The sequence below is a fragment of the Triticum dicoccoides genome, chromosome 5A (assembly GCF_002162155.2).
Source record: "Triticum dicoccoides isolate Atlit2015 ecotype Zavitan chromosome 5A, WEW_v2.0, whole genome shotgun sequence".
In the NCBI taxonomy this organism is placed as follows: domain Eukaryota; kingdom Viridiplantae; phylum Streptophyta; class Magnoliopsida; order Poales; family Poaceae; genus Triticum; species Triticum dicoccoides.
In genome coordinates this window covers 704,866,487-704,879,522 of record NC_041388.1, presented here as the reverse complement: position 1 = coordinate 704,879,522, position 13,036 = coordinate 704,866,487, and the positions used below count along the sequence as shown (strand labels likewise).

General features: G+C 48.3%; 1 protein-coding gene across 1 annotated transcript; it reads left to right on the top strand.

Moving 5' to 3' along the window:
- The first annotated feature begins 10,010 nt into the window (after nt 1–10,010).
- Nucleotides 10,011–11,079, top strand: LOC119298548 (germin-like protein 8-5). Its single transcript, XM_037575906.1, has 2 exons — nt 10,011–10,185; nt 10,313–11,079. The coding sequence occupies exons 1-2, from the start codon at nt 10,065–10,067 to the stop codon at nt 10,879–10,881; spliced, it is 690 nt and encodes a 229-aa protein (XP_037431803.1). The 5' UTR covers nt 10,011–10,064; the 3' UTR covers nt 10,882–11,079.
- Nucleotides 11,080–13,036: the final 1,957 nt, after the last annotated feature.

Genomic DNA, 13,036 nt, shown 5'->3' with positions numbered 1-13,036 from the left:
ATATGCAAATGTTTGTATGTTCATATGCAAAGAATATGTCAGTTTTTTCATATAATTTTTATGATTTTTTTTCTGTTGTAATTTTGTTCATAGAATTTTTATGTATATGTTTATATTGTGTAGGAATCTGAAAATTGTGTATGATCAAAGTCATTTATGTATGTTCATATTTAGAAGAAAAAGAAGGAGAGAAAAAGGAAAATAAGAAGAGGAAGAAGGAGAAGAAGAAGAAGAATAAGAAGAAGAGGAGAGGAAGAAGAGGAGAAATAAATAAGAAGATGAAAAAGAAGAAAAAAAAGAGTAGAAGAAGAAGGAATAGAGGACAACAAGAAGAAATAGAATAATACTCCCTCAGTTCCTAAATATAGGGTGTATAGTTTTTGGCACGGAAATTAAAGAACGCACGTGGAAGGAAAATTTCACAAGTACTGGGCGAGATTTCACTTGACTACTTGACATGAGAAAATAGAGGAGCTTGTCTGATATAAAGAAATGTAATCAAATCTCTAAAAAAAATTATCCAAATAAGTGGTGCAACGCAATACACCTTATATTTTGGATTTTTTCTCAAAATTCTATACACCTTATATCAAGGAACGGAGGGAGTATATTATTCTATTTTTTTCTTCTTCTCCTCTATTCCTTCTTCTTCTCCTCTTTTTTTTCTTTTTTTTCTTCGATCTTGTCCTTTATTCCTTTCTTCTTATCCTCTTTTTTTCTTCTTCTTCCTCTTCTTATTTTTTTATCGGGTATGTCGTTGTCGATATATGTACCCCCCTCCCCGATAACTTTTAGTAAGTACTAGTTAGAAAGTGTTTAATAGTATTAGTTAGAAAAATAATAGAACTAGTTAAACTAGCTAGTTTATTTTTAGTAAGTACTACTTTATTCTATTTATAGTAAGGAAATTAATAGAACTAGTTTGTTTTTTTAGTTAAAGCAATTATTCCCGCATCGACGTCGACGATGCCTATCCCGCATCCTCGTCGTCGACTCGGCGGAGGAGGCCGGCTTGATCAGAGGGGCCATGTCCGGGACTGGGCTCCGCCGGGCTGGTTTTGGGAGGTGCTACCTTCCGGGGGCGTAGGTTGGTGAGGAGCCAGCCCGTCGTTGACCCGATCCTTGTTTGGTGGCGGTCGCATGGGCCAGTGACGGTGCCGAGGCTTCCGGACACCGCGGAGGTGGTACGTCACCGTGTCAGCGAGGAGGACCAGCACGTCCGTCGCTACATGGTTGCGTTGGGGGGCAGGTTCGACAATACCTAGCAGGTTCTTCACGGATCTCACTGGAGCTATGATCCTGTGATGGTTCCTTCCCTTTGGGTGTCCACCGCCCGCACCGATATCCGTCGGGCGCTACGGTTCTAGCTGTACTGCCGATGCTATATGTATGATAGTATTCGAGGTGTATTAGTGATAATATTCGACGATGTACGGACACATGGAGATGATGTAGTTTTGCTTATAATTGAATGCGTCCTAATTTGAATACTACTTTATTTTGCGATTTCATTTTGCTTATTGAATGCTTAAATTGGAAAACTACTCCTACTTTGAATGCTATAATTGGAGAGCACTATGCAAGGCATATGCATATGATTAGTTGATAGCTTATAGGGTTTTTGTTTTCACAGAAATCTAGGAGCCCCCGGCCCCTCCATCATCCCCGTCGTCGTCCCCGTCACCGACCCCCTCCGACATCGAGGTGAGACCAGCCAAATCCTCTTTTAGAAAGATAATTAAATGATATTTTGGGTTGACTTTAAGTCTGTCGAGTCTCCATCATATATGAGAGGACGAAGAATCCCGACTGTTGTCGTGGGGGTAGCTTCTCCTTCGTTCCCGTGTGCTAGACAATTTGGTGTAATGCACTCGGGAACGAAAGAGGAGCTACCATCACCGACGTTCGCAAATATATGTCAGAGAGGAATCAGTGAGGGAGAGTTCCACCATATATATATATATATGAGAGGAGGAAGAATCCCGACTGTTGTCGTGGGGGTCGCTTCTCCTTCGTTCCCGTGTGCTAGACATTTTGGTGTAATGCACTCGGGGACAAATGGAGGAGCGACAGAGGGAATCCTGGATTAGGGGGTATCCGGACAGCCGGATTATATCCTTTGGCCGGACTGTTGGACTATGAAGATACAATATTGAAGACTTCGTCCCGTGTCCGGATGGGACTCTCCTTAGCGTGGAAGGCAAGCTGGGCAATACAGATATGTAGATCTCCTTCCTTGTAACCGACTCTGTGTAACCCTAGCCTCCTCCGGTGTCTATATAAACCGGAGGGTTTAGTCCATAGGACAAGATACAATCATACCATAGGCTAGCTTCTAGGGTTTACCCTCTCTAATCTCGTGGTAGATCAACTCTTGTACTACTCATATTATCAAGAATAATCAAGCAGGACGTAGGGTTTTACCTCCATCAAGAGGGCCCGAACCTGGGTAAAACATCGTGTCCCCTGCCTCATGTTACCATCCGCCTTAGACGCACAGTTCGGGACCCCCTACCCGAGATCCGCCGGTTTTGACACCGACATTGGTGCTTTCATTGAGAGTTCCTCTCTGTCGTCACCGTTAGGCTTGATGGCTCCTTCGATCATCGATAGCGATGCAGTCTAGGGTGAGACTTTTCTCCCCGGACAGATCTTTGTATTCGGCGGCTTCGTACTGCGGGCCAACTCGCTTGGCCATCTGGAGCAGATCGAGAGTTACGCCCCTGGCCACTAGGTCAGGTTTGGAAGCTTAAACTACACGGGCGACATCCGCGGAGACTTGATCTTCGACGGATTCGAGCCCCTGCCGAGTGCGTCGCACGGTCACGATGAGCATGATTTAGCTCTACCATCTGACAGTGTTCAGGAGATCGCACCGGCAACCGCTCCGACCCTCAATTCGGAGCCAATTGCGCCATCCATGGATGGGTGGATAGACCCCTCCACGGAGGTCGTATTCTTAGCGGCGATCGAGCCGAGTATCGACCTTACCCTTCACGGGAGCCATGACGCCGAACTACCGGATTCTTCCCCGGCCACGGACTCCGAACCGCCTGCGCCCGTGCCTATCGAATCCGAGTGGGCGCCGATCATGGAGTTCACCTCCGCGGATATCTTTCAGCGCTCGCCCTTCGACGACATACTGAACTCATTAAGTTCTCTCTCCCTGTCAGGAGAGTCCTGGCCGAACTATGTTCGGCAGGATTGGGATGCGAATGACGAAGAAATTCGCCGCCCACCCACCACCCACTTAGTAGCCACTGTCGACAATTTGACCGACATGCTCGACTTCGACTCCGAAGACATCGACGGTATGGACGACGATGCGGGAGACGAAGAGGAACCACTGCCAACAGGGCACTGGACAGCCACCTCATCATATGATATATACATGGTGGACACACCCAAAGAAGGCAATGGCGACGAGATAGCGGAGGATGACCCCTCCAAGAAGCAACCCAAGCGCCAACGTCAGCGGCGCCGCTCTAAGTCTCACCAAAGCAAAAGCGGTGACACCGGCACAGGAGATAATAGCACTCCGGATAGTCCCGAAGACGACAACAATCCCCTCCAGCAAGATTTAGAGCAGGAGGATGGAGAAGCCAGCCCTCCCGAGAGAGCGGCAGATGGAGAGGCGGAGGATGATAATTACATGCCTTCCTTCAAAGACGAGGCAAGTCTCGACGACGACGAATTTGTCGTGCCGGAGGATCCCACCGAGCAAGAGCGCTTCAAGCATCGGCTTATAGACACGGCAAATAGCCTTAAGAAAAAGCAGCAGCAGCTTCAAGCTGATCAAGATTTGCTAGCTGACAGATGGCTGAAGTCCTTGCGGGCGAGGAATATGAACTCAAACGCCCCTCCAAGAGCTACCCAAAGCGCAGGTTGCTACCCCGACTGGAGGAGGAAGCATTAACACCTACATCTCCAGCATATGATGCGGCTGATCGGCCACCTCGTGGCCGCGATAGAGAGGCATTTCAGCCAAAAACTCAGCCCGCACCCCGAGCCACTCAAATAAAAATGACAAGGCACGGGGAAACACGCTAGACCTGCGAGACGTATTGGAGGACAAAGCAAAACACGCAAGATCGATCTACGGATCACGAGGGCGCGCCACTACGCGAGACGATAACTGTCACGCTGGATACATTAAAAGTAAATCCATCCGGGCCGAACACAGCGGACAAGACTCATTCAAGCTGCGTCGCGACATAGCCCACTACAGAGGCGCGACACACCCCATATGCTTCACAGACGAAGTAATGGATCACCAAATCCCAGAGGGTTTCAAACCTGTAAATATCGAATCATACGACGGCACTACAGATCCTTCGGTATGCATCGAGGACTTCCTCCTGCACATCCACATGGCCCGCGGTGACGATCTACACGCCATCAAATACCTCCCACTCAAGCTCAAAGGACCAGCTCGGTATTGGCTTAACAGCCTGCCAGCAGAATCCATTGGCTGTTGGGAAGATCTGGAAGCCGCATTCCTCAACAACTTTCAGGGCACTTATGTGCGACCACCAGATGTTGATGACTTGAGCCACATAATTCAGGAGCCAGAGGAATCGGCCAGGCAATTCTGGACACGATTCTAGACAAAGAAAAATCAAATCGTCGACTGTCCGGATGCAGAGGCCCTAGCAGCTTTTAAACACAACATCCGCGACGAGTGGGTTGCCCGGCACCTTGGCCAGGAAAAGCCGAAATTCATGGCAGCCCTCACGACACCCATGACCCGCTTTTGCGCGGGAGAAGACAGCTGGCTGGCTCGTAGCAATAACATATCAAAGAACCGCGGTACTTCAGATACCAAGGATAGCAATGGCAGGTCACGTCGCAACAAACATAAGCAACGCGTCAATAGCGACAATACCGAGGATACTGCAGTCAGTGCCGGATTCAGAGGCTCTAAACCCGGTCAACAGAAAAAGCCATTCAAAAGAAGCACTCTGGGCCCGTCCAGTTTGGACTGTATACTCGATCGCTCGTGCCAAATATATGGAACCCCCGACAAGCCAACCAACCACACCAACAGAGAATGTTGGGCGTTCAAGCAGGTCGGCAAGTTAAACGCCAAAAACAAAGATAAGGGGCTACATATCGATGAGGAGGAGGAGCCCCAGCAGCCGAACACCGGAGGGCAGAAGAGGTTCCCCCCACAAGTGCGGACGGTAAACATGATATACGCAACCCACATCCCCAAGAGGGAGCAGAAGCGTGCGTTAAGGGATGTATATGCGTTGGAGCCAGTCGCCCCAAAGTTCAACCCATGGTCCTCCTGTCCGATCACCTTCGATCGCAAGGACCATCCCACTAGTATCCGTCATGGCAGATTCACCGCACTGGTCCTAGACCCAATCATCGACGGATTTCACCTCACTCGAGTCCTTATGGACGGCGGCAGCAGCCTGAACCTGCTTTATCAAGACACAGTGTGCAAAATGGGTATAGACCCCTCAAGGATCAAACTCACAAAAACGACCTTCAAAGGCGTCATATCAGGTGTAGAGGCCCATTGCACAGGCTCAGTCACACTGGAAGTGGTCTTCGGATCCCCGGATAACTTCCGAAGCGAGGAGTTAATCTTCGATATAGTCTCGTTCTGCAGCGGCTATCATGCACTGCTCGGGCGAACCGCATTTGCGAGATTCAACGCGGTACCGCACTATGCACATCTCAAGCTCAAGATGCCAGGACCTCGGGGGGTCATCACAGTCAATGGAAACACAGAGCGCTCTCTCCGCACGGAGGAGCACACTGCGGCCCTCGCAGCAGAAGCGCAAAGCAGCCTCTTAAGGCAATCCACCAGTTCGGCGATTCAAGACCCGGACACCTTCAAGCACGCCCGGAGTAATCGGCAACAAGACCTCCTGGCACGTTCCGAGCTCGCATAGCAATGCGGCCCCCACCCCAGTACCAGCCAAACGGCGAAATCCGTGTCACGCGTACATAATTACGCATTGAAAATACCATGGGCACAGGTAGGGAGGGGGGCACGACTACGGCACGCCCCAAGACACGGCTCAACCACACTAGGGGCTTCCCGCTTTGTTATTTTTCTCTCTTTCAGGACTTTAATCTCTGGAAACCCCGTCCGGCAGTACGATTGCCGGACACACGATGCAACAACCAAGGAGGCAGAAAGCTATGTCGCACCACGGAACTCCCAGGTGGTCTCTGATAACGAGTTAAATACTTGCTTTAAATATCATTCCTCAGGTTTCCCTTGGAGGGGACATGTCAAATAGTCCTACCTTTTTGCTTATCGCACTACTTGTATCATTCTGCTTCGACGCACCTTTTTGAATAAACAATGCATAGCACTAGACTATTATCGCATTCTCTATTCTTTCTTTTATATATATATATATATATATATATATATATATATATATATATATATATATATATATATATATGTTCATTCATGACATTCAGCACCCGTACACTCTGGTACGGCCAATACGCCAGGGGCTTAAGCGTACCCCATAATACGGCGTGAGAAGTCTGAACACTTTCGACACTGCGGCACCCCGAACTTATAGCATTATATGCATCAGCTCTGAATCATGTCTTGGGTCAATAGTGGGGTTTGCCCGGCTCCCGTGTTTTGGTATCTTATGTTCCGCTATATCGGCTAAGGTAGCACTGGGAGAACTACTGCGATTGTGCCCCGGTTCATCTGGGCAATCACCTCAGTAGAGAAAGTTAAAACTGACTGTCATGATAAGGCGAGAGTTGGTCGCTGTTCGAGAGGTCTCGAGTCCCTAAAGACTTATGCCGCTTAGAGCGAGGAGTCGGCTTTGTCCTACTTAAGGCGTGTATAGCGCCCCGGATTCGGCCTTCCGAATACTAGGGGCTTCGCCAAAATTTAAAATTGTAGACTTCTATGGCAAAGTGAGAGTGATAAAGCATTATAGTCTGATTGCCTTATTCGTTGCGCTGAGCACCTCCATCGAAGGACCCAACAATGGGAACCAGAGTGCTCAGATTCATCCTGAACACCCCAGCACTCGTGGCATGGGGAGAGAAGCCAACGACTAGCCATCTCTCAGATTTAATAAACAGCCGCACAGAAGGTAATATTTTAAATTCAAACAAGCGTTGCATAGAGCATATGAATAAGTTTTCATAATACAGTATCACACGAGCAAGTTCATTCAAAAATTACATGCTTCGCACACTCGTCCGCCACAAGACGGGCACCCTTCAGAACACCCTCATAATACATTTCGGGGTGGCGATGCTCTTTGCCCTGCGGCGGCCCCTCCTTCACCAGCTTCTCGGTGTCCATCTTGGCCCAGTGCACCTTCGCACGGGCAAAAGCCCGGCGTGCACCTTCGATGCAGACGGACCGCTTTATGACTTCCAGCCGTGGGCAGGCATCCACAAACCGCCTCACCAGGACGAAGTAGCTATTGGGAAGGGATTCGCCAGGCCACATCCGGACTATAAGGCCCCTCATGGCCTGCTCGGCCGCCTTGTGCAGCTCGACCAGTTGCTTCAGCTGGTCGCTCACAGGCATCGAGTGTTTGGTCCCAGTATACTGAGACCAGAACAACTTCTCCGTCGAGCTTCCCTCTCGGCCTGGTAATACTTCACGGCATCCGACACGCTACGGGGCAAATCTGCGAATGCTCCTGAAGAGCTCCGGACTCGGGTAAGTAACAAGTAATTTACTTTCACATGCTTGCTTTGCATATTGAAGGCCTTATCCGCCGCTATCTTCCTCATCGTCTCAATTTCCTGGAGGGACTTTTGGGCTTCAGCCTTGGCATGCTTTGTGCTCTCGAGGGTCGCGGCAAGCTGGGACTCTCGCGTCTTCGAGACAAGCTCCAAAGCCTCGTGCTTCTTCACGAGAGCCTGGAGCTCTTGCTGCACCTCGCCCACCCGTGCCTCTTATTTTTCCCGATCGGTGCGCTCCTTGGCCGCTTTGTTTTCGGCCTCGGACAACGCTTGCTTCCGGGCCGCCACTTCGATCGTGGCCCCTGGCACATCCATGTGAGCGACAAGGCATTACTTACCTTTGTTCTCCTCGAGCTGCCTCTTGGCAAGACCGAGCTCTTTCTCGGACCGCTCGAGGCTCTGCCTCAGTGCAGCGACCTCCGCAGTCAGTGCGGCAGAGGTTAGCAGCAAAGCCTGCATACGCATACATACATATTTATATTAGACTCCTGCAGATATTATTTGATCCTCTATTCGGCTATTCTTTGTGAACACCAAACAGAGCATCAGGGGCTACTGTCTATGTGGTAATATTTTTCTATATTTTAAATACTTATCTCAAAGCCTGTTAGAAGGCTGACACAGGCTTCAGTCAGTCCGCTTTTGGTGGACTGAACCTTCTTCATCACCGCACTCATAATAGTGCGGTGCTCTTCGTCGATGCAAGCGCCGCGAAGCGCTCCCAGCAGGTTGTCCGGTGCCTCTGGATGGATAGAGGTCACCGGCACGGGCGGCTTGCCCCTCTTGGAAGGGGGCCGCCTGCCGGAGTCCGGAACCACTAGAGGTACCGGCGCGGCGTTCGGCCGGGGGCCGATCTTGGAGCCCTTGGGAGTCTTGCTCCCTTCACGCCTGGAGTCCGGAAGGTCGTTGTCGGTGTCAAAACCGGCGGATCTCGGGTAGGGGGTCCCGAACTGTGCGTCTAAGGCGGATGGTAACAGGAGGCAGGTGATACGTCTCCAACGTATATATAATTTTTGATTGCTCCATGCTATATTATCTACTGTTTTGAATGTTTATGGGCTTTATTATCCACTTTTATATTATTTTTGGGACTAACCTTTTGGTTAGGCAGGTCGATTAATGTGGTCGCCTCTTCCTGCATATACTCAACTACTGCGAGAGAAATTTGCCCAAGTAAATACATATCTGACTACCGTGATGATAACAGGGGCTGCTACCTATATCAATTGTATTAGGTAGATTCGTGCATGGATCGACGCACCTCGATGTCTTCCCTGTCGGCACAATCCACTAGCTACCGTGTTGTCGTATGTTGCTGGATTTCATGACATATCTGTTGGAAAATATATATATATAGTTTATACTAGTGGTCATAGGTTGGTAAAAGTCCTTGCAAGAAGTTAACTAGTCTTGCTAAGATCATGTGAAAGTTCCTGCTCTCCATCGTCATGGCCTGTGTGGCAGCTCCCCTTTTGGTTGGGCACTTCGTCCACTAATGCCGCCGCTTCTTCCTGAAAATACTCAACCACTTCGAGAGACATCTGACAAAGTAAATATCAGATTGACGTGATGATGACGTACAGGGGCTGCTACATATAGCAGATGTATTAGGTGGATTCATGTGTGGATCGGACGAGCCTTGATTTCTTCCTTGTTCACACACAATCTGCAGCGTCATCTTATGTTGCTGGAAATCATGCCAAATCTACCGGCAAATATATAATTTTATAGATTGAAAAGCTCGATTGACACATTATTCTATATCAACTTCTGGAAAGAACAGGAGTAGTAGTCACTCTATATCTCTTTAGAAGTCATGCAGGCACCCATGAATCAAGCCCACGCATGAGTAGGTGACATAATTTGTCAAGGTCGGCCTCGAGCTGGAAAACAATTGTTGACCTTATATGACTTGGCTTTCCTCAACTGCTCTTTGACTAACTTTGTGCATGCGCACCAGACCACCAGTTCAGACTATGACCAAGTATATGATAACTGTATCTAATTACACTAGTGAAATTTCATTTATTTATCTTAAAAATATTTTCCTAAATAGTGATGGGTGGTGACTTTTCCTGGAACCAGCCCTGTATGCATTGTGGCGACTCAGGAGAAAGTTTCACATTGCTTCTTTGAAGGGAAAACGTGTCTTAAAAGGGAACTTGTAAAGTTATCCAAAATAGTTTAATCAGCAGCCAGAGACCATTTCAATCTGTTGATGGGGTGCACTTGACTTTGTCTATTGCTCACGAGTTCTAAGCCTATATAAACACATGCATCCCCTGCATGTTCAAACCATCGTCACTCACGACAGAAACAGAAATAGGAAGACGAGAGAACAGAAGAGCCAGAGACACTAAAACGAAATGGCATCCTCCTCTTCCTTCCTTCTCATTGCTGCACTTCTTGCGTTGGTCTCATGGCAGGCCACTGCTTTTGATCCTAGCCCACTCCAGGACTTTTGTGTCGCCGACATGAATTCACCAGGTACTATCCGTTTTGTCATCATGTTTTCACCAAATGCATATGTTGAAATCTATTTCTGGAAATTATATGCAAGTCAAAACAACTTTGTAAAAATCTGAGCTTACATGTACATCTCTTGTGCCCCCAGTCCGTGTCAATGGGTTTGTTTGCAAGAACCCGTTGGAGGTTAATGCAGATGACTTCTTCAAGGCGGCCAACCTCGACAAGCCTAGGGTGCCCAACAAGGTTGGATCCAACGTCACTTTGATCAACGCCATGCAGATTGCTGGACTCAACACCCTCGGCATCTCAATTGCACGCATCGACTATGCTCCCTTGGGTCAAAACCCACCACACACGCACCCTCGCGCCACTGAGATCCTCACGGTGCTCGAGGGGACACTGTATGTTGGATTTGTCACATCCAACCAGCCCGCCCCCAACAGAAACAAGTTCCTCTCCAAGGTGCTCAACAAAGGTGATGTGTTTGTCTTTCCCGTGGGGCTCATCCACTTCCAATTCAACCCCAACCCCCACCAGCCTGCTGTTGCAATTGCCGCGCTAAGCAGCCAGAACCCAGGGGCTATCACAATTGCCAATGCAGTGTTTGGGTCAGACCCACCAATATCAGATGATGTTCTTGCCAAGGCATTTCAGGTGGAAAAGAATACAATTGACTATCTCCAGGCTCAGTTCTGGGAGAACAACCACTACTAAGTCAGACCTTTGTTAATTAGCCGGAAGACCAGTGCACAAGCGAAGGACATGGTTGAGTTCCTAGATATGCATCCTAATCTATAAAATAAATGGAGCATATGTCATGCCATTGTGTGTCTGTAATCAGTGAATGTATTTCTACCTTCTGAATAATTGACAATATTGTATTTATCACACTAATATGATCTCATTTGCTTCTTTTGGAATCTGATGTGTCGTATTTATCATAATAAATCAAAATTCTGGGTTCATTTCCCCTTGTTCCGAAATAATAGATTATTATATGACAATTAAATATATGTTTGATGCTGGGGTGAACACCTAGGATTATCTTGCAATACATGTGAAGTATGCCATGGTTGGAACCCGGTTGTGCTCAGGATTGATATGTGAATGTTGAATTTGCAAAAGTTGCTTCCTGGAGTTGTTGTTGAGGTATCTCATTTTCTGGTGCATGTAATAAGTAAGTTATGGTCCCTTTGCTATCTAACTTGCTTTAGTTGTTGTTAGCTTGACTTTCCAGCATGTTTTGTTTTAGCTTCCTTTTGGTTCAAAACACTTGTATGTTTGATTGACGGTTTCTTTAATGGAAATCGATGAGGTGGCTTGTTGTATCAAGAAACATATGAATGTTATTTTTTTGTCTTATGTTAAGTACTATATGATTTTTGCTAAGTTTTAGAAATTGGGCACACCGGGGACCAGGATCCAAAATCAGCTCCAACATATATGGTAAACATGCATAAATATACAAAAGAAGCGATTATTACTGAACCACCAAATATGATTATTATTTGAATTGTTTCTTCGTAACAAGCTGCTGATACAATCATTTTATCTTGAAACAAAATTTTGCTCGCTTTATAAATGAAGCTACATAGCCAAACAATACATGGTGTAGAGTAAATCCTCATACAAGACGATCAAAGAAAAGCATAGCAAAACAAGCCAAACATGCTAACAAGCACAGAAAGTGCACAACTAGATGCCTCGAGCATGCCGCCGAGAAGAAACACAGGAGAGGCCGGACCACCTACCCAACCAGGACCGCCACTAACATCATACCACACGCCACCTAGGAGAAACCACTCGGCTTTGTTGTACCGTCACGGCCCAACTACCGCTGGAGAGGACCCTCTGCCCTCTTGCTCTGAATCAAGAAGTGACATCCACATCGGCAAGCAGGCAGGACGAAGGGAGGACGCCGTCGTGTGTAAAAAATACGTGCAAATGATATAACGAGTTACTGGAGTTGAGGTAGGGTCGATTGGATCTCCCCCACCATTTTGAACACGCAGCCGTGATGAAAGATAGTCACTCACCGGCGACACCCCCACGAGGGTCACAACGCAATGCGCCACTACCACCATGTCTGTCGGGGCGGACAAGCGTATTCATCCTGAACTACCAGGGAGGAGAGAACCATGGCGATGCACCCAAGAGGGACATGACACCCGCAAGCATCACGGCCACGGGCGTTGAGGCTCCGAGCTTTCACTCAGACCCTCCTAGACACCTTGCCAAGGGGGAATCATGCCACCAGAACCACCACAATAGGTCGAGAACTCTAAGATCAGGATAAGCCCTTCGCCACCACCAACGGTGACAACTTCACCAAGACTACTAGCCACAATGCACCTTGCCACCCCCATGGACAAGAAACACCGACATGCTACTCAATGGAAAGCTAACGTGCAACCTGCCATCTAAGGCCGCCGCCCCCGGCGTCCGACACTCCAGCCCTGCGCACCTCCACCAACATGCTGGTCCAAGATCATCGTTGGAGGACATCAAACCCTAACAAGGCTTGGCCCAACCCAAGCCCACAACCACAACAAGATCCGGTCGAGCCCAAGACTGCTAGTGAGCCCATATGACCACACCAGGTTGGTGCATGGAGGAGCTCACCATCGGAGGAGCCTCACCCACTAGCAGTGGAGTGCGGCCATACCTTGCATGCCGCAATCACCCCTCATAGGTCAATGACCATGATGCTGTCCTTGATTTGGGGAAGCGTCAACTTCGGTCAAAGTTCCCTGATCCACAGACACAAGTGAGGTGGAACACGGCCCCATTAGTCATGGCATATCTCCTCAAGCAACTGGCCCACCTCCGACAGCATGGGCTAGCAGTGGCACCACTGCTGGGGTCTAGA